The following is a 27,637-nucleotide window of genomic DNA, read 5'->3' as shown; positions in this document are numbered from 1 at the left end:
AATGAAATTTTCTGTGAATTAATTAAACTTCTGTGAAATCTTCTAACTAATTAATTTTCTGTGAAATATTTCAATGGTGCACAAAAGAAATTTACACATCTGCGCTACTAGAAATAAATAATCAGCTACTTTGTGTCACATTGAATGGTGAAAAAAACACAAATTAATACAAAAAACTTCTGCAAAAAAAATCAGTAACACTTTCTAAGAGCTGTAAGTGTTATAGGAATAAAGTTGTGAAGCAAATAGAATTATTTGTGAATTGGTTTACACAAAAAACACCAGATAGGAAAAGCCCAAAGATAGGACGTATTGTACAATAAATAAACATCAATACACATGTTTGATACCAAATACCACAGTTCACCCCCTCCTTTACTAACTTCTTCACAAAACTCACCAGGTACCAAATTCCCCTAAGGTCTACATACTCTTATTATTTATTCTAAACTAAAAATAGAATAGATTAAAAATAAGAACACCTTAACAATAACTTAAGGAAGCCAGTAAGAACAAATAAGAGAATTAATAAAAAACTGTAGTAAATAAGTAATTAAAAAATTTATTGTAAATAATTATTTGTAGTTTGTAATTTTGTAATTATTTTTTTTTGAAATTTTTGTAATTTATTTACTTAATAATTTTTTTATTATTTTTTTTAATTATTGTAATTATTTGTAATTATTATTTGTAATTATTTTTAAATTTATTGTAAATAATTATTTGTAATTTACTTGTAGTTTGTAATTTTGTAATTATTTTTTTTGTAATTTTTGTAATTTATTTATATAATAATTTTTTAATTTTTTTAATTGTTTTTTGTAATTATTCTAGTTATTTGTAATTATCTGTAAATTTATTGTAAATAATAAATAAGAGAATGTAAGAAAAATAATTTTCAGCTAAAGTAAATACTTAGGATATATTCAAACTTAAGAAAGCAATAAATCTTAAAATACAAAACTAATAATTATATATAAATAATAATACTTTTGAATATTTCAATTCAATACGTTCTGCCACCGCAAAAATAAAAATAAAATATTTCTTCGTTAAATCGTAATTTAAATATTTGTTCCCAAAGTGTCTGGACAAAAATTCCATTTATCTAAGACGATAAGTTTAGGACAACTTTTAAAAAGGGTAATTTTATCAAGGTTCAATGACTTAGGTATATATGATTGGTTCGATGATATCTATAATTATTTTTTTAAGTTAAACATTAATTTCTTATCTATTCTAAGTTATTTAGTTCTGTTTTTGACATACTCAAAATTTCTATTTTTTTATAAACCAAAGGCTGCATTTAGTTCTTTGAGCAGACGTTTTGATTTCCATGGAAAACCATGCTTTGGGTAAAGAGTTAAAAATGTTAGTAGATAACTAATGAAATATAAGTTTGGAATTAAATTTTCTAAGGAATAAGTTTTATGATAATCTTTAACAAGGGTAAATGATTAGGGTATGTTTAAACTCAAGAAAAACAATTAATAAACCGAAAATAAATATTGAATTGTTTGAGGGGACGTTTCGGTTTCCATGGAAATCTATCCCTTTCGATACTTAGGTCACAAGATTAGTATATAATCAGGAGAAAATAAGGTGAAACTATATATGAAAATAAATTTTATGAAACATAAGAATTAAGGCTCGTAGATTAAGGTGAAAATATAACTTTTATTATTTTTTGCGTTGAAGTCGATCGTTTTAGCGGCGCATACCTTTTCCAAAAATCTGGTACATTACTACTTTTAACCATAAAATAACTTATTATTGAATGCATGAGCGCGATATAAATCAAATATATCAATATCGCCATCTATATAGCTTTTTCTATCAGAATCTTGATCCTGGTAGAGTGAACGCCGTTCAGCATTCGCGGCGCGGCCCATGATTGGTCGAGGAATTTCGGCTGCTTTTTCTCGATCCTCCTTAGGCAAAGGCATCACTGGAATATCGTTTATTTCGTTCAGTTTATCGAGTGAGTCGTCATCATAACTGAAAAAACGAAACATAAAGTTTTGAATTAAATATAAGAACTAAATTATTTTGTGACAACTTATAGGGTCTTTAACATACATTGGTATGTAAGGCAACATAAAACTAGCATTATGAAAATGCGGGAAATCTTTCCGATTGTGTATTTGCTATAGTACCTATATAAACCCTGGATACCTGGACACGCAAAAACCTTGTATAGATGAATTATTTAAATATAGTTTCCGGTATTTGCTAAGTATATAAAAACAGGAGGGGGATCCAACCTTTTTTAGAAAAATTGTTGAAGGATAATTGTCGGAATAGAACTTGGCAATGATACGCTAAACGTAAGGTTTGAACACCCCCCCCCCCAAATGTTTGTCTGACTCGTAAAGACGAAATAAAAATGGGTGCAAACAATTTTTTATGCGTTTTTTCATGTTTTTTGTGTATCCCCTCCCCCCTTGAAAAAAATCCTTGTGTAAAATACCCTCCGAAAAACTATCTTTTGATGTCTCACTGAGGGTCAAACTCTCTTCAGGGGTGTAATTTGCTATGGGACAGGGAGAGACCCAGGTTAGCCCTCCCTTCCAGACCTGAGTTCCCCCCCCCCCAGCCCCCAGCTGAAATTTGTTTTATTCAAAAATCTTGTAAAAACTAACATAAGTCTGCATAATTCAAGGATCAACAGAAACGGATCAGTTTTCTTTAGTATATATTTTCTTTTATAGTGCTAAAAAGTATTTTTATAGTACTATATAGTATTTTCATGGTACCAAATGCCTTATTTTTCAGTTTTACTATCATTTTCACTTGGTTTGGGAAAATTGGCTCCAACTTCGCCCCCCCCCCCCAGGATTTTGATGAAATTACGCCACTGACTCCCTTCCGCGGATATGTCAAAAATTATAGAGGAAATAAGCAATTTTTGGTCAGAGAAGGGCTAAAAAAGACACTACATATACGCCAATGTTTTGAGACCCTCCTCAAATGATTGCCAATGATTCCTCCTCAAATGATTTCCTCCTCCAATGATTTAAGCAGTGGACGGGTTGCTTCAGACTTCATTTGAAATGTTTTAGTGGTTCGAGGCGTTTTTTCAAGCATGTTAATTGTTTTTCAGAAACTGAGATCAAACACTTGGTTCTGCTCCAATTTTGTAACTACACAAATTATAATAGCTTTGGTTTATTGTTATGAACCAAAACGTAAACGTAAAACGTAAACGTAAAACCAGAAACGTAAAACGCTTGATGTGGTTGGTCATTTTTTAGCATCAGTTTCAATTTTGCAAGTTACCAATACTTTCATAGATTTTTTACATAAATCTCATATAAATAATTTCCTAGACCACACTGCCTTTTTATTCAAAGAATTCAACTAATAAAAATATAGAAAGAAAATGAGTATAATATTTTTAGAAAAGCAGCGGACAAAAAAAAAGACAACCAATAAACTTTAAATAATAAATAACTAAGAATATTTCGGCTCCTTGTCCGGAATCCTTTATCAACAAAAAAAAACGAATTAAGCAAATTAAACAAAACATGTAAGGAAAAAGAAAAAGAAAAACCAGAATAAAACTCAGATCTTAATAACTTCCAAAATAACTAAATCAGTAGTAATATCACTTTCAATAGACTGATAGCGCAAATAACACGAATACACAAAACAGAATGATAAGTTTGGTTGTTTATGGTATGGTTTGAATTTGGTAATGAAATCTAGCAAAAATCAGATGACATATTTATTTACAAAATTTACGTATGCCGATACCCTAGGTTCAAACAGTTGGCCTATCGAATTTAAAAGGTTATGATGTAAAAAACTAGAGGAAACCTAAATCGCAAGTTGTTTTCGTTTTTGAATTTAAGCCCTACACGAAGTATTAGCTCCCACTCGAGATGAATTTTCAAACATATATTTGATCTAGGTTTGACATAGCAGTGTGCGTTAGTAAGACGTTACAGGAAGAATAAGATTCCCACACACAAAAGTCCTGAGCCGCAAGGATTTTCTTAAGTGAAATAGTAAAACAGATTACAATAACAATAACTTAAAACTAAACATGAGTGGACTTGATCAATTTGGCCTCTAAATGGCTCAGTTGCAAATTATACTCTCACAAACTTAGACTATAATCGTTACCGATAATATTCCAACATGAGCATGAAGGGAGTAAGGAATTCTTGACTAAAATACCAAAAGGGAGTTTTTAGTCAGCTCTTGCAATGATTAAATGAAAAAAAGATTTTCAGCTGAAAATAAGGAGCAATATTAAACCTTAAGATGAACATAAATTATTCCATACATGAGAGAGGCTGTCCCTTCCTCAAAAATGTTTTTTAAAAAGGGCTGGAACCCGATTCTAGTCCCTTTTTGTTGAAACTATTACAAATTGCTTTCGTGTTACATTAACCTGAAACTAAATATGAGCGGACTTGATCAATTTGGCCTCTTAATGAGTCAGTTGCATACCATACTCCAACAAACTTAGACTAAAATCTCTACCAATGATATGCCAGCATGGACATGAAGGAAGGAACGGACTCATGAAGGGAGTTAGAAATAAGAAGATTTTAAATTAGAAGTAATACACCTTAGCGTAACGAGGGAAGGTTGAGGAAGGGGTAGCCACCCTCATATACAGAAAAATTGCTGTTTATTTTAAGTTTTAATATCGCTACTTACTCTCAGTTGAAAAATTTTTTTTTTTCTTTAATTTCTGACCGCTTTTCAAATTATGCCAGGAAATCCTCTCCCTTATCCTTCGTGTAAAACTTTCCATGGGAAATTCACATTGGAAACTTTACTCCCTTGGAAAATCCCTCTAAGAAACTTTCTTCCCATGAAAAATTCTCCCCGTTGTAAGTCCCCCCGTAAAAATTTCCTTCGAAAACTGTCTGTATATTTCCCAATACCAAATACTATTTGTAAATAATTGGCAAATTGCATAGATTACATCCCTTTCCGAAAGGTGATGTGGAGGGCCATATCATACCATGAGGAACAGTTATTTAACCTTTCAACTATGCTGGATCAAATGGCTATCTCAAAATTTTGATGGGATATCACTGCGGGAAAAAACGTGGGAAGGGGATTATAGTCCTCCAATCTTTTCGTTCACTTAAAAGGGCACTATAACTTTTAATTTTCCTTCAAATGGGCCCTCTCCAAATCTTATAGGACCATTGGCTCGGTACGATCATCCCTGTGGAAAATAAAAACAAACAAAAAACAAATAGACACGCATCCGTGATCTTTCTGCTGAAAAAGAAATTCCACAGTTTTGTAGAGAGGAGCTTGCAGCCTCTATATTTGGGGGTATAAAAAAAGAAATATAAAGTTTTGATGTCTTGCTGAGGATCCAGCCCCTTTCGGCTGAAATGTCAAAAGTTATAAAGGAAATAAGTAATTTTTGGTTATAGAAGGGCTATGAAAGACGCTATAGACGTCAATTTTTTGAGACCCTTTGAGGTAACAGGTATTTGAGCATTAAGAAGGTTGCCTCTTAATGGTGAACTCGCTTGAAATCTTTTAGTCGAGGCATGCAATCGAGGCATATTTTTCGATTTAGAAATTGAGGCATTTTACTTGTGGCATTTCATAAAATTAGATCAAACACAGATTACTACTTTATATTTATTAAATAAAAAAAAAACAAGTTTTTTAAACTGAAAGTAAGGAGCGACATTAAAACTTAAAACGAACAGAAATTATTCCGTAAATGAAAGGGGCTGTCCCCTCCTCAACGCCTCGCTCTTTACCCTGAAGTTTTTTATTGTTTTAAAAAATAAAGTTGTGAGACAGAGTCAAACTTTAGCGTAAAGAGCAAGGCGTTGAGGAGGGGACAGCCCCTTTCATATACGGAATAATTTCTGTTCGTTTTAAGTTTTAATGTCACTCCTTACTTTCAGTTTTAAAAAACTTGTTTTTTTTTATTTAATTTCTGATCGTTTTTTAGTTAATGCAGCTTTTATTTGCATCAAAATTTTACTTTTCTTTTGCTAAATGGATGTCTTTATAAATTAACTTACGTAACTAACTTCTATATTCGTATATTTTTCTTCTGGCAAAAAATACAAAGTTGCAGATTTTTGCAGATATGAGCTTGAAACCTATATAATAGGGTTTTCTGATACGCTGAATCTGACGGTGTGATTTTCATTAAAATTCTTTGACTTGTAGGGAATATTTCCACCCTCTTAAAAAATCGGGTAAAATTTCTTAGGTTCGTAGCCTTTAATGAATAATAATAAACTTAATAAAATTTTTATATTTTAAATCAGTATTATAAACACATTCTTTGGACACATTTATTTAAATCAAAATTCCGTTTTTAAAATTTTCGATTAATATTGAGCCGTATAGCTTGTTTTTTTATTGTTTTTTTTTTATTACGTATACGTTATTACGTATATGAGGGGGTTCTCCCCTTAGTCAATACCAAGCTCTTTACGTTAAAAGTTAAAAAAAATTTTTATTCACAAACCCCTGAATCACAAAGGCCGTTTAATTAGAATAGATAGCTCTGTTGAAAGCACTAAAAAAACTGTAGCGTAAAGAGCGAAGTATTGACTTGGGGGAGAACCCCCTCATATACGTTAAAATTTCTGTTCGTTTTAAGTTCTAATATTCCTTCTTACATTTCAGTTTAAATGTAATTATTCCGTATATGAAAGGGGCTGTCCCCGCCTCAACGCCACGCACATTACGCTAAAGTTTTTTATTGTTTTAAAAAATAAAGTTTTGAGAAAGAGTCAAAATTTAGCGTAAATAGTGAGGCGGTGAGGCGGGGACAGCCCCCAACCCCTGAATCACACAGGCCGTTTAATTAGAATATATAGCTCTTTTGAAAGCACTAAAAAAACTGTAGCGTAAATAGCGAGGTATTGACTTGGGGGAGAACCCCCTCACATACGTTATAATTTCTGTTCGTTTTAAGTTCTAATATTCCTTCTTACATTTCAGTTGAAATGTAATTATTCCGTATATGAAAGTGGCTGTCCCCTCCGCAACGCCACGCTCTTTACGCTAAAATTTTTTATTTTTTTAAAAAATAAAGTTGTGAGACAGAGTCAAACTTTAGCGTAACGAGTGAGGCGTTGAGGAGGGTACAGCCCCAAACCCCCTTGAATCACAAAGGCCGTTTAATTAGAATAGATAGCTCTTTTGAAAGCACTAAAAAAACTGTAGCGTAAAGAGCGAGATATTGACTAGGGGGAGAACCCCCTCACATACGTTATAATTTCTGTTCGTTTTAAGTTCTAATATTCCTTCTTACATTTCAGTTGAAATGTAATTATTCCGTATATGAAAGGGGCTGTCCCCTCTTCAACGCCTCGTTCTTTACGCCAAAGTTTTTTATTGTTTTAAAAAATAAAGTTGTGAGACAGAGTTAAACTTTAGCGTAAAGAGCGAGGCGTTGAGGAGGGGACAGCCCCTTTCATATACGGAATAATTTCTGTTCGTTTTAAGCTTTACTGTCGCTCCTTACTTTCAGTTTAAAAAACTTGTTTTTTTATTTAATTTCTGTTCGTTTTTTAGTTAATGCAGCTTTTATTTGCATAAAAATTTTACTTTTCTTTTGCTAAATGGATGTCTTTACAAATTAACTTACGTAACTAACTTCTATATTCGTGTATTTTTCTTCTGGCAAAAAATACAAAGTTGCAGATTTTTGCAGATATGAGCTTGAAACCTATATAATAGGGTTTTCTTATACGCTGAATCTGACGGTGTGATTTTTATTAAAATTCTTTCACTTGTAGGGGATGTTTCCCCCCTCTTTAAAAAATCAGATAAATTTTCTCAGGCTCGTAGCCTTTGATGAGTAATACTAAACTTAATAAAATTTATATATTTAGAATCAGCATTATAAGCCCATTCTTTTGATACATTTATTGACATCAAAATTCCGTTTTTAAAAGTTTCGATTACTATTGAGCCGTATCGCTTGTTTTGCATTGTTTTTTTTTATTACGTATATGTCATTACGTATATGAGGGGGTTCTCCCCTTATTCAATACCACGCTCTTTACGTTAAAAGTAAAAAAAAAATTTGATTCACAAACCCCTGAATCACAAAGGCCGTTTAATTAGAATAGATAGCTCTTTTTAAAGAACTAAAAAAAAACTGTAGCGTAAAGAGTGAGGTATTGACTTGGGGGAGAACCCCCTCACATACGTTATAATTTCTGTTTGTTTTAAGTTCTAATATTCCTTCTTACATTTCAGTTGAAAAAACTTGTTTTTTTTAAATTTAATTTCTGATCGTTTTTTAAATAATGCTTGGAAATCCGGCGCCCCCTTCATAGAAAAGTCCCTTACCCCAAAGAAACATCCTCCACGGAAATATTCTCCCGAGTACCCCCCTCCTCTAGCCCCACCCCCCTCCAGAAAAAATCTTTCCTGAAAATGGTTGTATACTTCCCAATAACCAATAAATAATGCTGGCAAGTCCGGCGCCCCCTTCATGGCAATTTCCCTTCCCCCATGAAAGCGTCCTTCATGAACAGATCCTCCAACATAACCACCGACCCACCCTTCCCTCCCACAACCACAAAAAAAAACCTTCTGAAAACTTCTGTATACTTCCCAATAACCAATACTATATGTTAACATTGGGTAAAGTTCATAACTTTTAGCCCTCCCTCTGGGAACTTCGGGGGATTAAGTCATCCTAAAAGACATATTTATCATTTTTTCGACCATGCTGAACAAAATGGCTATCTCAAAATTTTGATTGGGTGACTTTGGGGAAAAAATAAGCGTTGGAAGGAGCCTAGCTGCCCTCCATTTTTTTTGGTCACTTAAATAGAGAAATAGAACATTTAATGTTCGTTCGAATGAGCTCTCCTACGATTTTCTAGTACCATTGGATCGAAAGGATCATCCCTGGAAAAAAAACAAACAAACAAACAAATAAACACGCAAACGTGATCTTTCTTCTGGCAAAATATATAAAATATCACATTTTTATAGACAGGAGCTTGAAACCTCTACAGTAGGGTTCTCTGATACGCTGAATATGATGGTGGGATTTTCATTCAGGTTCTATAACTTTTAGGGGGTCTTTCCCCCTTTTTTTGAAAATCAGCCAAATTTTCTCAGGCGCGTAACTTTTGATGGGTAGCATTAAACTTGATGAAAGTTATATATTTGAAATCAGCATTGAAATTTGATTCTTTTGATGTATCTATTGGTATCAGAAACCCGTTTTCTATAGTTTCGGTTACCATTGAGCCGGGTCGCTCCTTACTTACAGTTCGTTACCACAAACTGTTTGAACAGAAAATAACAAAATTAACAAATAAATTAACAGAAATTTGAGGTAAATAGAAATGTATCTGTATGCGAGAGAGGCTGCCCCCTCCTCTAACATTTTTCTTTAAAAAGGGTTTAAACCCCTTCATCACCCCGATTTCTTGAAACAGATTACAATTTGTTTTCATGTAACAGCATGAACCTAAAACTAAACATGAGGGGACTTAATCAATTTGGCCTCTTAATGACTCAGTTACAAACCATAGTATAACAAACACAGACTATGATCGTTACCGATGACATTCCAATATGGACGTAAAGGGAGTAAGGAATTCTTGACTGAAATGACAAAAGGGAGTTTTCAGTCAGCTCTTACAATGACTAAATAAAAAAAAGATTTTCAACTGAAAGTAAGGAGCAATATTAAAACTTAAAATGAACATAAATTACTCCACATATGAGAGAATCTGCCCTTTCCTCAAACATTTTTACTTTAAAAACGGTTGGAACCCCTTCCTCGACCCTTTTTGTTAAAACAGATTACAAATTGCTTTCGTGTAACATTAACCTAAAACTGAATATGAGCGGACTTGATCAATTTGGCCTCTTAATGACTCAGTTGCAAACCATACTCCCACTAACTTAGACTAAAATGTGATAGTGATATACCAGCATGGACATGAAGGAAGCAACGAAAGGGGTAAGCACCCTCATACACAAAAAAACTGCTGTTTATTTTAAGTTTTAATGTCACTACTTACTTTCAGTAGAAAAAACTTGTTTTTTCTTTAATTTCTGACCACTTTTCAAATTATGCCAGGAAATCATCTCCCTTCTCTTTTGTGTAAAATTTTCCATGGAAAATTCAAATCGGAAACTTTACTCCCTTGGAAAATACCCCTAAAAAACTTTTCTCCCATGAAGAACTCTCTCCGTTGGAAATCATACGCTGAAAATTTCCCCCGAAAAATTTCTGTATATTTCCCAATAAGAAATACTATTTGTACACCATAGGGAAATTACATAACTTATATCCGTTTTCCCAGTGCTATAGAGGGTCATGTAATCCCGTGACACTCAATTATTGGACCTAAATGACTTGCTTTGAAAATATATTATTTATATAATTTATATAATATAATTTATCATACGTTAATATTTTGGTTTTTCTTTCTTTTTGTAAAGCGATTCTGTGCTATTATTAGCTTCTTACGCACAAATTCATAATATATTTGTATGTTGAATAGGCTATAACTTTATATCTAACATTACCAAAGCGTTTGAGTCAAAATACTAAAATGTTATTTATTAAAAACATATTATAAATTATTAATATAACTGTAGGCGAGGGGTTCCCTACTCCACCTCCACCACTATTTGGAGATCTCAGATGCCACGAGAGTGACCTGGAAGTACCGCAAGGGCAGGGGTAGCCCTAACGCACCACGGATTTCTATGTGTCCCGGCCTTGTCGGTTTCCAACAACCGGCAAGGGTTGCAACAAATTGGAACAACCGGCAGGGTTGCAAAATTACTTCCCCCGCGGTACGAAATTACTACATTAATTGACTGAAGACCACAAGCATTAAGCTTCAACAATTCTCTTTCTTTCCCTTCCGTAAATATATTTCTTATCACAGAGCTCTCCCTGTAAATCCAACTCTCTTTGTAAACCCTAGCCTCTCTACCTAAACTAATCAAGAAGACGAAAGTGTGAAAAATTCTTTCTATTTTCAAACACAACTTTACACTTTCAATTCAGACATAAAATTCATTCAACTATTCACAAAACCTCACGGTTAAAGCCTCGAGTGGAGGTAGGCTAGCACCTAGCTCTGACCCTCTGGCTATGAATGGTCGAATCAAATTGAAATTGCCGAGTAGCCTTTGCTGATTTTAGACTCTTGATTTAACTTGTATGAGGCATCACTCGTCTGTATTTGCAGGCTTAAATTGAGTAACGAACTCTTTCAGGACGTCTCATAGTAACAGTTAGACCAAGAGTTTAAATATTGCAATTGAAGATTAAACAAGTTAAATTTTATAAAGGGCATTTTTCTGATAAAAAGATGTGGGGTCCCCATAGTACTCCATGCCTACCTGAGCTTATTAAATATAAATTGAATAAAGGCCTGTTTTCACAAATAGAAGCACAATAGGTTCTGAGGTTCAACATAAGCAAATTACAATAAGATGGAAAGGCATTTATTTAGTTTTATACACACATTTGCATACTATATTATATATTATATATAACACTTTTGCATACAAAAACGAAAACTCGAAATCAGATTATGTATTTTGAAGACGATTTGTATATAAAAATTACCTTTTGAACCAACAATGCTAAAATGCTGTTTATGTAAACACATTATGACTTACCAATATACGCCATTCCTACCTGAGGTTTAAACATAAACACAGATTAATATCGAATATATATAGTCGTAGTAGTACAAGAACTTAAACTTTTTCGCATGCTGACCAATGGTCTGCGTTGCGCAGGTACCGATCTCCTGAATCAATGCCTTCGGCCGTGAGTGCAATGCGTGGTTGGGGACAAATAATCCGACGCTTCCCATGTTCCCCCCCCCCCCCCAGATTTCTCCAGGCACCCATTTAGAGCTGGTAGTAGTATGACTGCGACGAATAGTTGTAAACCTAAACAGTAGGAAAATCATAGGGTGCCCCGCTCACCTGTGATTCCATGGGACTTGCCGATCATTTGTGCATCCTAAAACTCGATCGCCCGCCAGAGTTGATTTAATTAAAAATTGATAAAAAAAAATCAAAATACTGCAATAAATAGTCACAATCACAGTCACAAGTAGTCGCATGCAGTCGTTGTTGCAGATATTCATAGTTACAAGTAGTCACAATTGCAATCCCAAGTAATCTTAGTCACAGTCGCAGTCAAAAGGAGCTGTAGTCACAAGTAGTTGCACTTGCAAGTAGTGGGGGTCACAGGTAGTCAAAGTTGCTAGTTGTCGCAGTCACAAGTAGTCGTTGTCACTGACATAAAATTGTAAGATTTATTTTTATGGTTCAAAGTGGCAACACTGACATAAAATTGTATGATTTATTTTTACGGTTCAAAGTGGCAAAACTGACATAAAATTGTATGATTTATTTTTACGGTTCAAAATGGCAAAACTGACATAAAATTGTATGATTTATTTTTATGGTTCAAAGTGGCAACACTGACATAAAATTGTATGATATATTTTTATGGTTCAAAGTGGCAATACTGACATAAAATTGTATGATTTATTTTTATGGCTCAAAGCGGCAACACTGACATTATATGATACTGCCCCAAGAAGCTCCCAATTGCATAACAACCTAAAGAAAAATCTTGGAAAAGCCCCGCTTTCAGGTGTGAATAGACCTGGTTAGCATGGGCGCCCATATCGGGGGGGCGGGGGGGGCAGCGCCCGGCCCCCCCCTGGCTGAATGATGCTGCCTTATTTTTATGTTTTTGTTCTGAGATTTCTACTATATAGCTTAAAAAGTGTCAATTAGACGAGGTTTACCCCCCCCCTGGAATTCAGCTTATTGGCGCCCATGCTGGTTCGTCTCAGATGGGGAGACCTAGGGACAAAAAAGTTTAACTATAAGATTTTGCATACATTTTGATCACGATCTAGAGCTTACCTTATACTAGTTTGAGTAGTCTCCTCATTATCTTCAAAAATCTGAGCATGTAAGTTTATTGGTCTTGGTCTAACTGTCTCCTTCCATGCACTAAGATCTGATTTGGGAATATTGGAGCCACGACAGGATACACGAGGATTCCTAAAACAAGTAAAACAAACATACTATAATTTTGTAATGTTATAAAATGCTAGGAAAACAAACATATTTTAACTAACATGTTAGTAAAACAAACAAACATATTACAAGTTATGCCCAGGGAGAATATAAGGTTTTTGTGGATTGGGTGGTCATATAAACTTTCGATGGGGCATTTCTTGGTATAGTGCCCTTTTTAAGAGTCAACAGTGATTTGAGGGCAACAGGCCCCCATCGCCCATGCGAATCATTTCCCAAAACAAACATCCAATCAAAATTTTGACGCATCTATTTTTTCAGCATTGTTGAAAGGTCCAGTAATTATTCCCCCAGGGATGCCTCCCCACGGCCCTCAGGGAAAGGGCTGTGAGTTAGGTAATTCCTTCATTGTTTACATATAGCATATGTTTTGACTTTCCGTAAAGATTATTATTACTTTCCAAAGAGACAAAGGACATTCAGGTGAGCCTTTCAAAAAATGTAGAAAGGATTAATGAACTCAATCAAAACACGTTATGTAACGATGTGTATAAGGGTTGTCAAAAGGGTGTAACTCAGAAATGATTGAGTATATTAATTTGGAACTTTCAGGAACTGATAATGGAGATGACCGATTGACCAAAAAGGAAATATTTGAATGCTACTGTTACTACTACAACTACTACCACTGTCACTGTTGCTACTACCACACTAATACATTTAAAATATTGAGGAGAAACTTGAACTGAATAAAAAAAACTATGTGCATGCACATTGTCCAAAGAGAGTGTCTCAAGAATGGATTTGGGTATTAAGTTGGAAACTTCAAAGAATGCTCAAAGAGGAAGATGAATTGACCAAAATAAAATAGGTGCACGCTACTACTAATATTACTACCACTAGCACTGCAACAATAATAACTACATGTAAGGCTTAAGAGCATTAAGATGAAAATTTACAGAAGTATATAAATACATAGGGTATCAAAAGGACATATCAACAGTGTCATAGCAACGGCTAATTGTATTCAGTTGAAACTTCCGGAAATTTACGAGAGGGATGTTCAAATGACAAAACAGCGGCCACTGCTGCTGCCACTAGTATTAGTGCTACTACTATCAATACTACTACCATTAATGCCGCTGCTATCACTGCCACTAAAACTACTGCTGCCACTATTAATAGTGCTACTACTATCAATACTACTACTACTAGTGCTAATACTACTACTGTGACTACTATTGCAATAATTCCTAAGGGTATGAACGTGAAATTTTCAGGGAATTTTGAGGAGAAAGGTGAACTGAATCACAACGTGCCGTCTGTATGCAGGTTGTCAAAAGGGCCTAACAGCAATATCTTAGGATCAGTTTGGTGTGTGAAATTGAAACTAACAGGGCTTGTTGTGGGGGATGTTGAAATAACGAAAAAAAAATATTTGTATCCTATTACTACTGCGTTTACTTATACTAAAACTACTGCTACTACTGCTGCTGCTATTATTACTAATGCTACTACTACTACTGTCACTAGAGCCAAGGCTACTACTATCAATTTTACTGCAACTACTACTACTGCTACTAAAGCTAAGTGTATTAAGATAAAAAAAAAGTTTGGGGAATATTGAAACTTTATTAAACAAAGTCGGAACACACTATGCCCACACAGGTGTTCAAGAAAACGTAAAAGCAATGCTTCAGGAACGGTTGATGGTATTAAACTAAAACTTTAAGCGCGTGTTAAAGGGGATGTTATTGAAAACCAAGGTGCTACGCGTATACTACTACTACTGCTACTACTGCTACTATAATTGTTGCTACTATGCAAGCTAATGGTATTAAGGTAAAGCTTTGAAGGAATATTTAGGCAGACTTTGAACTGAATCAAAACAAACTATGAGTATGTTGATTTTCAAAAAGGTGACAAAGCAATATCTCAATAACAGCTTACATTATTAAGTTAGACCTTTAAGGGCAAGTTGTGACGGATTTTGAACTAGCCAGAAGACACTTTGTGCATTCTTTTAATACTACTTCTAAGGCTGCTGCAACTAATGACGGTAAGGGTATTAAGGTAAAACTTCTAGGGAACATTTAGGGAGAAATTCTAATTGGACGAAATATTTATGTGTATGCATGTTTTCAAAAGGGCATATTCGAAATATCATAGGCAATACTGTTCTGTCATGGTTAATGACATCTCTAACTCTTGTAAAGGAGCTAATTCGACTGGAAATTAAAAGTTCTAGTGCCTTCTTTAGAGTCAAAATTTATTTTAAGGTAAGCAGCACTCCTCCCAAGCCTATCATTTTCCAAACACATCTAATCAAAATTTGTGACAGCCATTTTGTTCAGCACAGTAGAACGGTCGAGCAGCTATGTCTCTACGGATATTTAGTTTATCAACCTCCCACAGTTATGCAATTTGCCCATTATGCTTCAAAACTAAATTTTGCTGTTAAGACTAGAGCAAAATACACTGTGTGTGGTTGCCAATAAGACATCTCAACAATATCTCGAGAACGACTGGGGGTATCAAGTTGAAACTTTCAGGGCTGCTACTATTTCTGATGCTACTGTCGCAATTTAAATAAATCAAAAGATTGCAAGCGTATCCAAGATGTCGCATGGATAGATTTTTTTAGGAATGGTATCAAGTTTTATTTTTAGGTCAACTTGAGGAGGCACAAAATCAAGTTAAACAATATTATTTGTGTTAGGATTAAAAATTGTTGAAAAAGTTTCTCCAACATACAAAAAGCAAGCCAAACTATGGATTCCTACGGAAAAAAACGAAAAGTTATAAAAAAAATTTCTTTTCCATGAAAAATACTATGTCAATAAAAAACGAACAGAAATTAATTTGAAAATCTTTTTCCACAAAACAAGTTTTTCAGAGAAAGGTAAAGAGCTCAATTAAACCCAAAATGAGCTGAAATAAATTCAAATAATCTCCCAAGCATAAAACTACCACAAATCACGATCAATGAATAAATTAGACTCAAAACGAACAGAAATTACGATACATAACTGAGTCAAACTCGAAACGAGCAAGAAGTAAAGTGAGTAGGTTTGACAACACCCATGCCTTTTCAAGATTAGAACATAATTTGCACTTTACTGCAAAAAAACAATGATCGCGGATTGCTAGTTTAATATTCATATGCTGATATTTATTCCTGAAAGTATGAATATTTTTTTAATTTATTAAACTCAAAAAAGTAAAAAAAAAACTTTTAATGTATTTTGTTTTCATTAAAGTGAATTCATTGGAGTATTTCAAAATATAATTTAAACTAAACAAAATATGTAATTTAAAAAATGTAAGTCTTCTAAGTTTCATGAAAAATAATGGAAACATAATTTGAAAATAATGCAGATTTTTTAAATTACGATATAAAACCTTTTTAATTAATCCAGTCCTACGCAAATAACTTCTAGTCATGAGCATGCTAATATATGGACGTCAAAATGTGCTTAATTCTGCAAAATATATTTTGCAGAATTAATATAGCACCCTGATGTATTGATGAAATTATGTTGACAACAACAACGAATTCCGAAATAGCTTATAGTATATTTTTGCCGCGTAAAAATAATTAAAAAATAAAACAATTAAAAAAAATATGTTACGTCGTCGAAAAAAATTGCTAATGGTTTTGTAGTTCGATATCAAAATATCGATGCACAAAATGATACTTACAAAATATTATATAAATAATAATTAGAAACTTCAAGCGTTTTACATTTCTTATTTTAATTTTATTTTAAGGTTTAAATTATAAATCATATCATACATTCCCCCTCCCGTCAGATCATATATTTCACATTGAATCAATACACCCTGCCATCTACATACCTCGTAAACCTGCGAAGAAGAAGCAGATTTTCACGAATTGCTGGCCTTAATTTTTCGTTAGTTAATATTTACATTTCCGTAAAACTCGCAATTTGAATGAGAAAACACAATTTAGTACCTGGGTATAATTTGAAAATCGTGGTAATAATCTTATACCGAAGGTGTATAGAGAAAATCACCATTTGGTGATAGTGCATAATTGTTATAGATAATTTCGGAGACCACACTGCCTTTCCATGACGATAAATAAAAGTTCAAATAGGGATAAAATCCTTTTAATAGACAGTGTTTTTTATAACAATGATAGAAATTCACAGAAATACCAGATATTTCGGTCACATATACAGTGACCGTCATCAGTGGTAAAAATAAAAACCAAAAGTTTATATACTAAATCAAATAACACTACATATTGTTTGAATCTCTAATTCTTTTCAAAGCAAAGGCGGAAGCTATTCTCTTTGACCTTCTTGGATTCAGTTCATTAGCGTTCAATGATATAACATTTGGACAAAGGTCAACTACATTGGATAAATTGAACTTTATTCTGTCAGATTTTAATAAATTATCATAGATAGAGTTCAGCCCATATTCACCTGTATCCCGATTCAAAGCAATATTCTTGAATAAGATTTTTTTTATTTCAAGAGTTTCACGAAAATTTTGCTTTAAACCCCGATCCCTAGAAATCAAAGAGACATTCTCGAACAAAATAAAATGGTCTGGAAAATTAAAAATATGTTCTGAAAGGACTGAAGTGAAATCTTCAGACTTAGAATCTTGCTTTAAAGCCGAAGAAATAGAATCTTTGTGTTGTAATAATCTCATTTCCAAACTCTGGTTAGTATGTCCCACATATGAGCTTCCACAAGTACATGGGATCTGATAAACCCCACTTTGTTGCCCCAATGAAGTTAGATCCTTCCCAGAATTTAGAAAACTACCCAAAGTAACAATAGATTTTTTTCTTATAGTTCCGGTCACGCTCGCCAAGTAAAAATTTGTTTGATCATTTCTTTAACTGATTGGATCTTTAGTATTTGCTCTCCAAAATTTGTTGGGGAGGAGTTGTCTTTTCTAAAGAAAATACTAATAAGTAACATGTATCCAGAATGGTTAATTAACCAGCCTTTTCCAAAAAGAAGAAAAATGTTTCTAGAGATTTCTAAGGAAGTCTTGAAGACAACTAGGGAGAAGGATGTTTTTTGTTCCTTACCATATGTACCCGGGCTAAGTGAAAAGCTTAAAAGAATTTTACAAAGCAATGGTCTAAGGGTAGCTTTAAAGAGTAATAATACTTTGGGTAGTTTTCTAAATTCTGGGAAGGATCTAACTTCATTGGGGCAACAAAGTGGGGTTTGTCAGATCCCATGTACTTGCGGAAGCTCATATGTGGGACGTACTAACCAGAGTTTGGAAATGAGATTATTACAACACAAAGATTCTATTTCTTCGGCTTTAAAGTAAGATTCTAAGTCTGAAGATTTCACTTCAGCCCTTTCAGAGCATATTTTTAATTTTCCAGACCATTTTATTTTGTTTGAGAATGTCTCTTTGATTTCTAGGGATCGGGGTTTAAAGCAAAAATTTTCGTGAAACTCTTGAAATAAAGAAAATCTTATTCAAGAATATTGCTTTGAATTGGGACACAGGTGAATTTGGGCTGGACTCTATATATGATAATTTATTAAAATCTGACAGAGTAAAGTTCAATTCACCCAATGTACTTGACCTATGTCCAAATGTTATCATTGAACGCTAATGAACCGAATTCAAGAAGGTAAAAGAGAATAGCTTCCGCCTTTGCTTTGAAAAGAATTAGAGATTCAAACAATATGTAGTGTTATTTGATTTAGTATATAAACTTTTGGTTTAAATTGTTTTATTTTAGTTTTACCACTGATGACGGTCACTGTATATGTGACCGAAATATCTGGTATTTTTGTGAATTTCTATCATTGTTATAAAAAACACTGTCTATTAAAAGGATTTTATCCCTATTTGAACTTTTATTTATTGCATAATTGTTAGGTTTAAATTTTAATGGCCTTATTGTTTAATTGTTTAACTTAATTGTTTCGTTTTGTATCATATCGTTCACTCTGTTTAGTTCTTCCTTTTTTTTCCTGAAAAAATATTTTTCCTCAGTTTAAAAAAAAAAAAAATTCTGCTCCCACTTTGGCTTCTTTTTGTCCTTTATTCCTTTCTTTTTAAGTATTTCACGGTTTCGTCGTTTAATTTCTTGCTTTTCTTGATTTTTCACTGATTTAACGAAATATTTCAAAAAAATCGTCAGAAAGAATTAAAGAGCCACATTGGGATTCGTAACGAACAGAAATATGGTCACATAATAATTAGAACTTGTAACGAAGAGAAAGTGTTATGTATGAATGCTTTTATTTGTTTTATTTAAAAAAAAGTAAGAAAAATATAGAGACTCACCAAAAACAAATAGACATTTTACTTATAAAAAAAACTAGTGATTGAGAAATTTTCGCTCTTTTCATTGGCTTAAAATTTCATACAGAAGGACCAATCAGTTGAATTTAATTTTTTCTTCTATTTATTGGCTTAAAATTCTCCACGGGAACAAACCAGGTTATAAAAAGATGAGGCAATGGGCTTCCTATTCTGGCATACCCAATAAGTATAATGTTATTGGCTTACAAAATTACCTCATAGAGGTAATTTCTTCATAGAGGTAACCTAACCTCATAGAGGTATACCCAAAAACTCAGAGCGCACTTCTCACTCAGAATTATACGAAAGTAGACTCTTTGGACAGTGTCCAAAAATCTAATATTTTGAATTTTAACTTGAACAGAGACTTTCTAAACTAAAAAATTCTTGCTATAAAATATCAAAATTAAGAGTCATTTCCCATATTTCTCATTTCTCATTTATTTACAATGTTTACAATGTATTTAAACATGTATATATGTTACCGTGAATTTCCGAAATCTGATTAATGTCGACATTCACAGGTGAATGTCCGCAATTCCTGTTTGGATTCAAAAGGCAATGGGCTTCCTATTCTGGCATACCCAAATAGTATAATGTTATTGGCTTACGAAATTAGCTCATAGAGGTAATTTCCTCATAGAGGTAACCTAACCTCATAGAGGTATACCCAAAAACTAAAAGCGCACTTCTTAGTCGGAATTATATGAAAGTAGACTCTTTGGACAGTGTCCAAAAATCTAATATTTCAAAATTTAACTTGAACAGCAACTTTTTAAACTAAAAAATTTTTGCTATAAAATATCAAAGTTTGATGCAGGCTGAAGCATCAATATATTGATGAATATGTAAAAATTTAAACAACAAGTAAAAATAAATAAACCTACACTTCATCATCAGGAACAAGAAACAACCATGGCTGCAAAGTTTCAATGTCGTCCAAATTATCACACAGAATTCTTGAAAGCGTTACTTTTCGGAGTTCACGAAGCTGTGCTTCAGTGAATGAGCTTGGCTGATCTCCAAGTTCATACCTACAGTAAATAAGTTAATATAATCTCTTTTCCTTTTATTTTTAAGGCCATCAAAGGGTCAGTTACAGAAAAATTACAATGAAAGTGTTTTCTTTATAGAGATTGAGTGCATGGTCATAATTTAAGAATGATAGCGGTGGAATCATTTCTTGATAGTGACAGAACATTGTTCTTCGAAAAAAAAAAAAAAAAAAAAAAAAAAAAAAAAAAAACACTTTATTCATGGCTGATAGAATTTAATTGATTCAAGTTGCCTTCTGATACTCCAGCCTCCCTAGTGACTAGTAAATCCTGTTAACACTTTAATGAGGGGCAATTTAGTGCATTAGCCTACCGCACCCCAAATATGGATGCTTAACTATATGTTATAGGCTATATTAGTCATTTAAAAGGTGTATTTACTAGAACTCTGCCAGAATGGCTCAGATCAATAAATCACTCTGGAAACGTCAAGGCTTAAGCCTCACAACTAAAATTGTAGTACATGATGTGATGTGATGATGTGATCGTCAGAAGTACTTTCCTATATAGGTGTAAAAAATTAGGCTAAAGTTCGCTAAAAAAGGCTCACATAAAGGCTAAGAAAGACTGAAGGCTGGATGCATTTGATCAGAAATTTCTTTTTCATACTTGACCTTTTTAGCGCAATGAACAAGTATCTAATTAGGAGTTCCCCAAGCGTAGCAAATAACAAACTGTATCAAAAATTGCAAAGAGATGGCAGCTCTTGTGAAGGGCCATTGTCTGCGCTATGATATCCACCAATTTATCTGAAAGTCGGTTATTAAAATACACCATGATACATCCAAATAAATCCACTTCAACATAGGAAACGTTGACCTGGAAGCCATGAGAAAGACTGGTGGTCAATGGCGGATAATGAAATAGAGCCATTTGGAGGCTTCCACCTCTTCGGTCAGTTTTGGGGCTGGGATTGGCTATACCATGTCGATGATGTTTCACAGGACCTAGTGTAGCCTAGCGGAAAATGGCTGCTGGTAAATTATAGATGCCGGACAAGGCGGAGTAGTGTCTAGTTCCCGCTACAAGTAAATTAAATATTGGTCGTTTGAGTGTAGTTTTAGTGCACATACAGTCCAAATAAAAAAAAAACATATGTATAAAATATAATTGTATAAAGTTAGAAAAATTGTATAAAGTTAAATTGTATGTGTTAGATCTTATCGAACAAATATATGCTGTTTTCATTTCAAAAAGTAGGTAAAAATCCCACTAAGTAACAAAGTTTCTGTTTCTTTCCTTAGCTATCTTTGTTTACTTTATTTGTTTCTTCGTTTCCTTTGTTCCTGGTTCTGAAAAAAGGAAATGAAGGGAAACCAAATGAAACTTTGGTTCTGGTTCGTCTTCTCTGAACCTAGTTCCCTCCTTTGCATTTTTTTTTTTTTATTTTGTATATTGTAACTGAATTCCGTTTCGGTAGTATGTTAACATCATACATCATAAGAATGAATGTGTTAGAAACGGTCATTACTGTTATCTTGTTTATTGATTGAAATGTTATCTATACAAAATCCATCAACCGAAAATGAATAAGTATTTTACCTTGTATTATTAATTGAGCTGCCTTTTTTCCAACCAAAAATTTTAAATTATAAAACTTTACTTGAAATAATTCACAGGCCATAAAATAGAATTCATTTATTAACCTTTTGCTCAAAGTCATTTGAATCAGTTAAATCTCAAAAGGTATCTTAAAATATTCAAGTTCGATACTTAAGTGTACTTAATGCTTAAGTACTTTAACACTTATATACTTGTCAATTCGGAATAGCTTAAGACAACAAAGATAATTATAAGGTCACATCATAGTCACAACTGTTGCTTAGATATATGAGTGATATTTGTTTTTCTTTGACTTTAACGTCAGAAGTGTAATTAACGTTAACAATTGACTTAAATGTCACAAAGAAAATTCATTTGAAATAATTCACAAGCTATATAATGGAATGCATTTAAGTTCAAAGTAATTTGAAACAATTAGTTCTTAAATCCTAACTTTAAATAGTCAAGTTAGATGTCAGTACTTAAGTACATATAAAATTAAATACTTGTTAATTTTGAAAAACTTAAGCTTAGTAGCAGCATTTCAATTAAGAAACAAAATAATTAAATAGCCACACAACAGTCATTACTGTTGCCAAGATTTATGAGTGAATTGTTATTTTACTTAACTTTAACGTCACAATTGTGACGTTAAAATTGTGACGTCACAATTTTAACGCAATCACAATTGCGTCACAATTGTGACGCCTCAGCGGAAAAATGAAATGGTAGGGAACATGGTTTACATGCGTCTTATTTAAGAATTAATTTGTTCCCAAATTTTTTTTAAAGAACTTTTATTCCACAAACAATAAAATATAAAAAGTGAAGCAAAGCCTGCATGGGTAAATAATGACTCCCCTATGCTTAAACATAAATCAACTTATGAAAGGTGAGGATTGTTAACCTCCAAAAACCAAAAGAAAAACGACAAGAAAAAGTTCGCTACTTCCCTTCAACAATCTGTAGAACCCGCGAAAATTGCATAAAACCCCAGTGTTACCATTACTATGTATCTGTATCTTCAGCTGGATTCACTGTATAGATAGGATAAATCGTTTTCCAACCTTCCAGCTTTTCTCATTTCAAAAATTATGCCTTAAATCTTCCTTCTAAGTAGTCTATCATATAGTTGACCCTTGAAAGCTGAACATTGCTTTACTGTACAAATCAAAAAAGAGAAACAATATGCCACTGCCACCGTACTTAATTTTTATTTTATTCATAAGTTTGCCCCTGACATAACTTACCAGAAGCGATCACCTTGTCGTAAATTCAAAAACTGCTGGCCTAAGATACATGCAAAAGTTGGTCCAACAATTCCACCAATTACAGGTTTTTCAGCCATGGCTCCTGGGAATAGGTCTATATCCTGAACATTCCTGAAAATAAGTAAAGTAAACTTAATTTTTTTTTACGACACTTATTGAAGAGAGACTCATTCAAATAGATGGTTAAAACGATACAAAAAAGAGGGTAGAAATAATAAATGTGTCTCAGAAAAAGGTTAAATATGATCCCCGCCCGTCTCTCCATCAAAAATCAAGAAATAAAAGATTTTTACAAGCTACCCCATTTATAAATCCCCCTTCTTCATCCTAAGTATCGAGTAATCAGGCACACCGATTCACGAAAATATAGGTGACGGAGAGGGAGTTTTCTCTAATTTCTTAGTGAAGACAAAAAAAATTAATTTTCAAAATTTAGGGTGTCGTGGTTGGGGGATCGTGTTTTTTTTTCAATTTTTTCACCTTAAAAAAGCTTTAAAAACCGTATCAAAATTTGTTTCTATGCATTTTTGCTACGTTTTTATGAGTCGAACAAAAATTTTAAGGGAAGGGGTTGAAACCCCGTAATCCCTTTCTCTGAATCGGCCTTGCTCCAGGTATATAGGAAACAGGTAGGGTCTTACTTGCTAAAATAGCTATGCTAGGAAAACATGACTCAATAGCAAACATTGAATGAAATAAGAAACAAATCACCATTGGTATATTATATTTATGATATTATATATCTATATAATATCATAGATATGTAGATATATACTTATAGAAATATACTTATATATAGATATTACCCTAGATAATATTACCCAATACCGACTGAAGCGAAAGAATGTTTATGCTGATATTGTGAAAAGGCCGGGAAATGTTGATATTTCCCGGAGGAAAATAAATTGCTCAGAAAATGAGCAACTTGTTGATTTTTCTAAGACGTAATGTTTTTAGGACCGCCAATCAAACACGAACTTTTAATATAAAATTGACAATAATACTATGAACGTAATGTCCGTGGTAATCCTGTCTAGGGATGAAAATCCGACCGTGTCCTGAAATCCTGGCCCTAGACTTTTTCCTGCCAAAACTCCCACGCAGTGGAAACACGGATATAGATTAATACCCCTCTCAAAACCAAAAATATAAAGTCAAAAGAATCAAAGATTCATTTTTGATAAAGTGATTCAATGACTGCTCATGTATATAACTTATTATATTATTATCAACGAATGAATTTTATTTCCTACTAAATGACATATGGTCACTAGTGGAGTATATAAAGAATATAAAGAACAAATAATTATAAAGAATAATAATTATAAATATAATTATTTGTAATTATAAAGATAATTATAAATAATATAATAAATTAAAAATTATATTTAATTATATACAATATATTAGATATATATATATATATAGATATTTAATATATTGTATAGTATATTATTATATTACGTAATTGTAGTTATATATAATGAATTATAAAATAAATGTAATTATAAGTAATTACAAAGAAATGTAAATTATAAAGAATATAAAGTATATAAAGAACAAAACAAATGCAGATGTGCAAAAAGACAAATAGATCCTATTGTCGAAAAGCATTCCGCAGTCTGTTCCCTCGTAAACTGTTATTGAACTTCTTTAATCTTGTCTGGGCCGTTTACGGGTTGGATATGTTACATTACTTAAAAATCATTCTGTTTGCTATCAGGGAGGCAGACGCAGGAGGCATACACAAAAACGGAATAAGCAAGAACACAATCTAAATTTTATTTTATTATATTAAACCCTGCTTATATTTGCTTTATATGCAGGGAGATCCGCACTATTATGTCGTCTATTTTATTATTATGTTTTTTTTTTTACAGTATGGAAGAATTAGCAATCTGCTACCCTCAGTTTAGATCCAAAAGAGCACCTATTAGTTATCGAAAGGCGATTTGAGGTGATTCACCGATTCGGTGAATCACCGAAAGATGATTCAAAACGGTAGCCCAAATAGACTTACTTGTATGCAATCCTCAAACGACCAACAGTATCATCGTCCATGATTGAAAGCAGTTGGCCCCAATTGACAATTGGTGTCAAGCCACAATTCTCACGCCATACGATATACGGTGCAAGGCCATGATCTCTTCCTCGCTGTATATTAATGGCTATTAAATCCATTCCAAAAGGTCTTCCTGAAATTAGATAATTTGTTGATATATTTAATTTTATAGGCCTATAGAAAATTATATAAGAGATAGTACATTGATTTTTACTTGATATTGTTTTATCTAAGCTTCCCCGAGACAGTGTGACAGGCACGCCAATTGTCCCTATGAAAAACTGGCAACGGAAACGTCGAAAATTATCGATGCCGGGCGCCGGGCGTCAACGCCCGGCCTTTGGATGAAATTTATCCCTTCTCTCCTTTTTTAAGAACGAATGCAACGGACTGTACAAAAAAAGAGCGTATCAAGTTTTTGTAAAGTCAAATTTATTTGAAGAAATACTTTCTGTAAATACCGTAATGTACGTGTGCATGTGCACGTGCAAAAATTAAATGTGACAGAAAAAAGAAGCATAAAAAATTATTAAGCATTACAATGACAACTGAAATCGATCCACTGATAACAAAATTAACAATCCAAAATTATTGACTTAAAATTACCAATTTACATGTCTTATTTCTTACTAATGTGGCTTTTATAGTGCTGAAAATTATTGAAGACTAGAATCCTTTCTAAGATAAAACTAAAAAAATAAAACTAAAAAAATAAAACTGAAACATAAAAGAGAAAACAAACAAAGCTTTAAAGTTCCATTAAAAATTCATTTACTGTTAATGCTATTACCAACAACTCACTGCAGCACCAAGTCACCAGAGGCCAACACAGCTGAGAATACTCCTCCTCCATCCCAATCTATTCCAACCCTCCCTTTTTGCAACCTCCCAGGAAGTTCTAATTGCCCTAAGTCTTCCCTAACAACATCCACCCATCCCATTTGAGGAAGACCTGCTTTTCGTTTGGCCCTAGATGGTTGGCTGACATGGTTGATCTTTGGCAATCTGTCATCTTTCATCCACAGAACGTGTCCTACCATATCAGCCTTTCTATCATTGTAGCCATAGAAAGCGGATTGAACGATATCTTCCGTATAGCTTACAGTTTGAAATACGGTCAGTCAGACGGGTACCCAAAACAAACCGAAAACTTTCTCTGGAAAACATCTGAGAAATCTTCCTCCGTCTTTTGGATTGCCAACAATTCGGAGTAATGCTTAACCTCTGCCATCACTCTAGTTTCCAATAATCTACTCTAACTTCACGGACTTATCTTCAAATTCGTCCAGACTTTTTCAACTGTGAAAAAACACACTTGCCTTGACTATTCTACTTTTAACATCTTCACAGCATGTGCCGTTTTTTTAGTAATAATACTATCTAGGTAAATGAAGCTGTCCACTTGATCGATCTTCTTGTTAACAAACATCCCCTCTTCATTTTCACTTATTATCAGTCTTAGTGACTTAGTCTTCTTGACATTAATTTTCAACCCTATTCTTACACTCTGAACTTGGTATTCATTCCTTTAATATTTTCATCTAGGACGCTCAAATTGACAGCATAATCTAAGTCTATGAGAGATTCACATATAGCTCTGATAAAAGCTATATGAGCTATATCATATGATATAGCTATAGCATATTATATAGCTATATCATATCTAACATAGCTCTCATATAGCCTTTGTCGTGGTCCTTAGGACAACGTTCGAACGTAACTAAAAGAGAATTTACGAGAATCAAGCCTCTTTTAATTTGTTATATATATATCGTTATTAGAATAGAAGCCTGGGGTTCGTCATGGTTACTTTTCTTTTTAAATAAAATAAAAAGGAGAAAGGAAGAGACATGCAGACAGACAGAAAGAAAAATAGAGAGCCAGAAAATAGGAATTCTGTCACTTTGTGTGCTAGTAGATTACGTTACTTCAGGAGACGAAGATAAAGTGCATTTTTGTGGAGGGTCTGCGGATAATTGGTTTGCTTTTATTACCATCCGATTGAAAATATCTCCCAAACTCCTACTAAAACTAAAGAAGTACTTGATTTTGCTGAATCATATTACGCTTACTAGAAGCAACAATTAAGCAAATGTGCCGAGTGTGCACATCTAATGTATCCTCACGTAATCGTAGTCGCAAATAGTAACTGTCACAAGTAGTTTCAGTGGCAGTCGTCAATAGTCGCAGTTGCTAGTATCAGCAGTAACAAACATAAGTGACCGCAGTCACATGTAGCCGTAGTACCAAGTAGTTGTAGTCACAAGTAGTCACAGATTCAGTCGTAAGTAGGCAAAGTCGCAATCACAAGTAGTCACAGTCGAAGGTGTTTATAGTCACCAGTAGTCACAGTAGCAAGTATTCATAGCCTG

The 27,637-nt window shown here is 33.3% G+C and overlaps 1 protein-coding gene across 1 annotated transcript in view; it reads right to left on the bottom strand.

The window, feature by feature from the left end:
* Positions 1–849: 849 nt before the first annotated feature.
* The window catches only part of LOC148942404 (salivary peroxidase/catechol oxidase-like), a 112,305-nt gene continuing 85,517 nt past the window's right edge, over positions 850–27,637 (bottom strand). Inside the window, exons 12-16 of the mRNA XM_089102888.1 lie at positions 25,224–25,398; positions 23,183–23,314; positions 20,223–20,369; positions 12,901–13,041; positions 850–1,998 (exon numbers count right to left, since the gene is read on the bottom strand). Of these exons, the coding sequence (XP_088959014.1) occupies positions 1,752–1,998; positions 12,901–13,041; positions 20,223–20,369; positions 23,183–23,314; positions 25,224–25,398 (842 nt within the window). The 3' untranslated portion in view covers positions 850–1,751. The remainder of the gene's footprint in view (positions 1,999–12,900; positions 13,042–20,222; positions 20,370–23,182; positions 23,315–25,223; positions 25,399–27,637) is intronic.

The sequence above is a fragment of the Artemia sp. Qi Xiang Cuo genome, chromosome 17, assembly GCF_049724085.1.
Source record: "Artemia sp. Qi Xiang Cuo chromosome 17, ASM4972408v1, whole genome shotgun sequence".
Classification (NCBI taxonomy): Eukaryota; Metazoa; Arthropoda; class Branchiopoda; order Anostraca; family Artemiidae; genus Artemia; species Artemia sp. Qi Xiang Cuo.
Note: the sequence above shows the minus strand (reverse complement) of the source record. Positions and strands in the feature narration are given on the sequence as shown.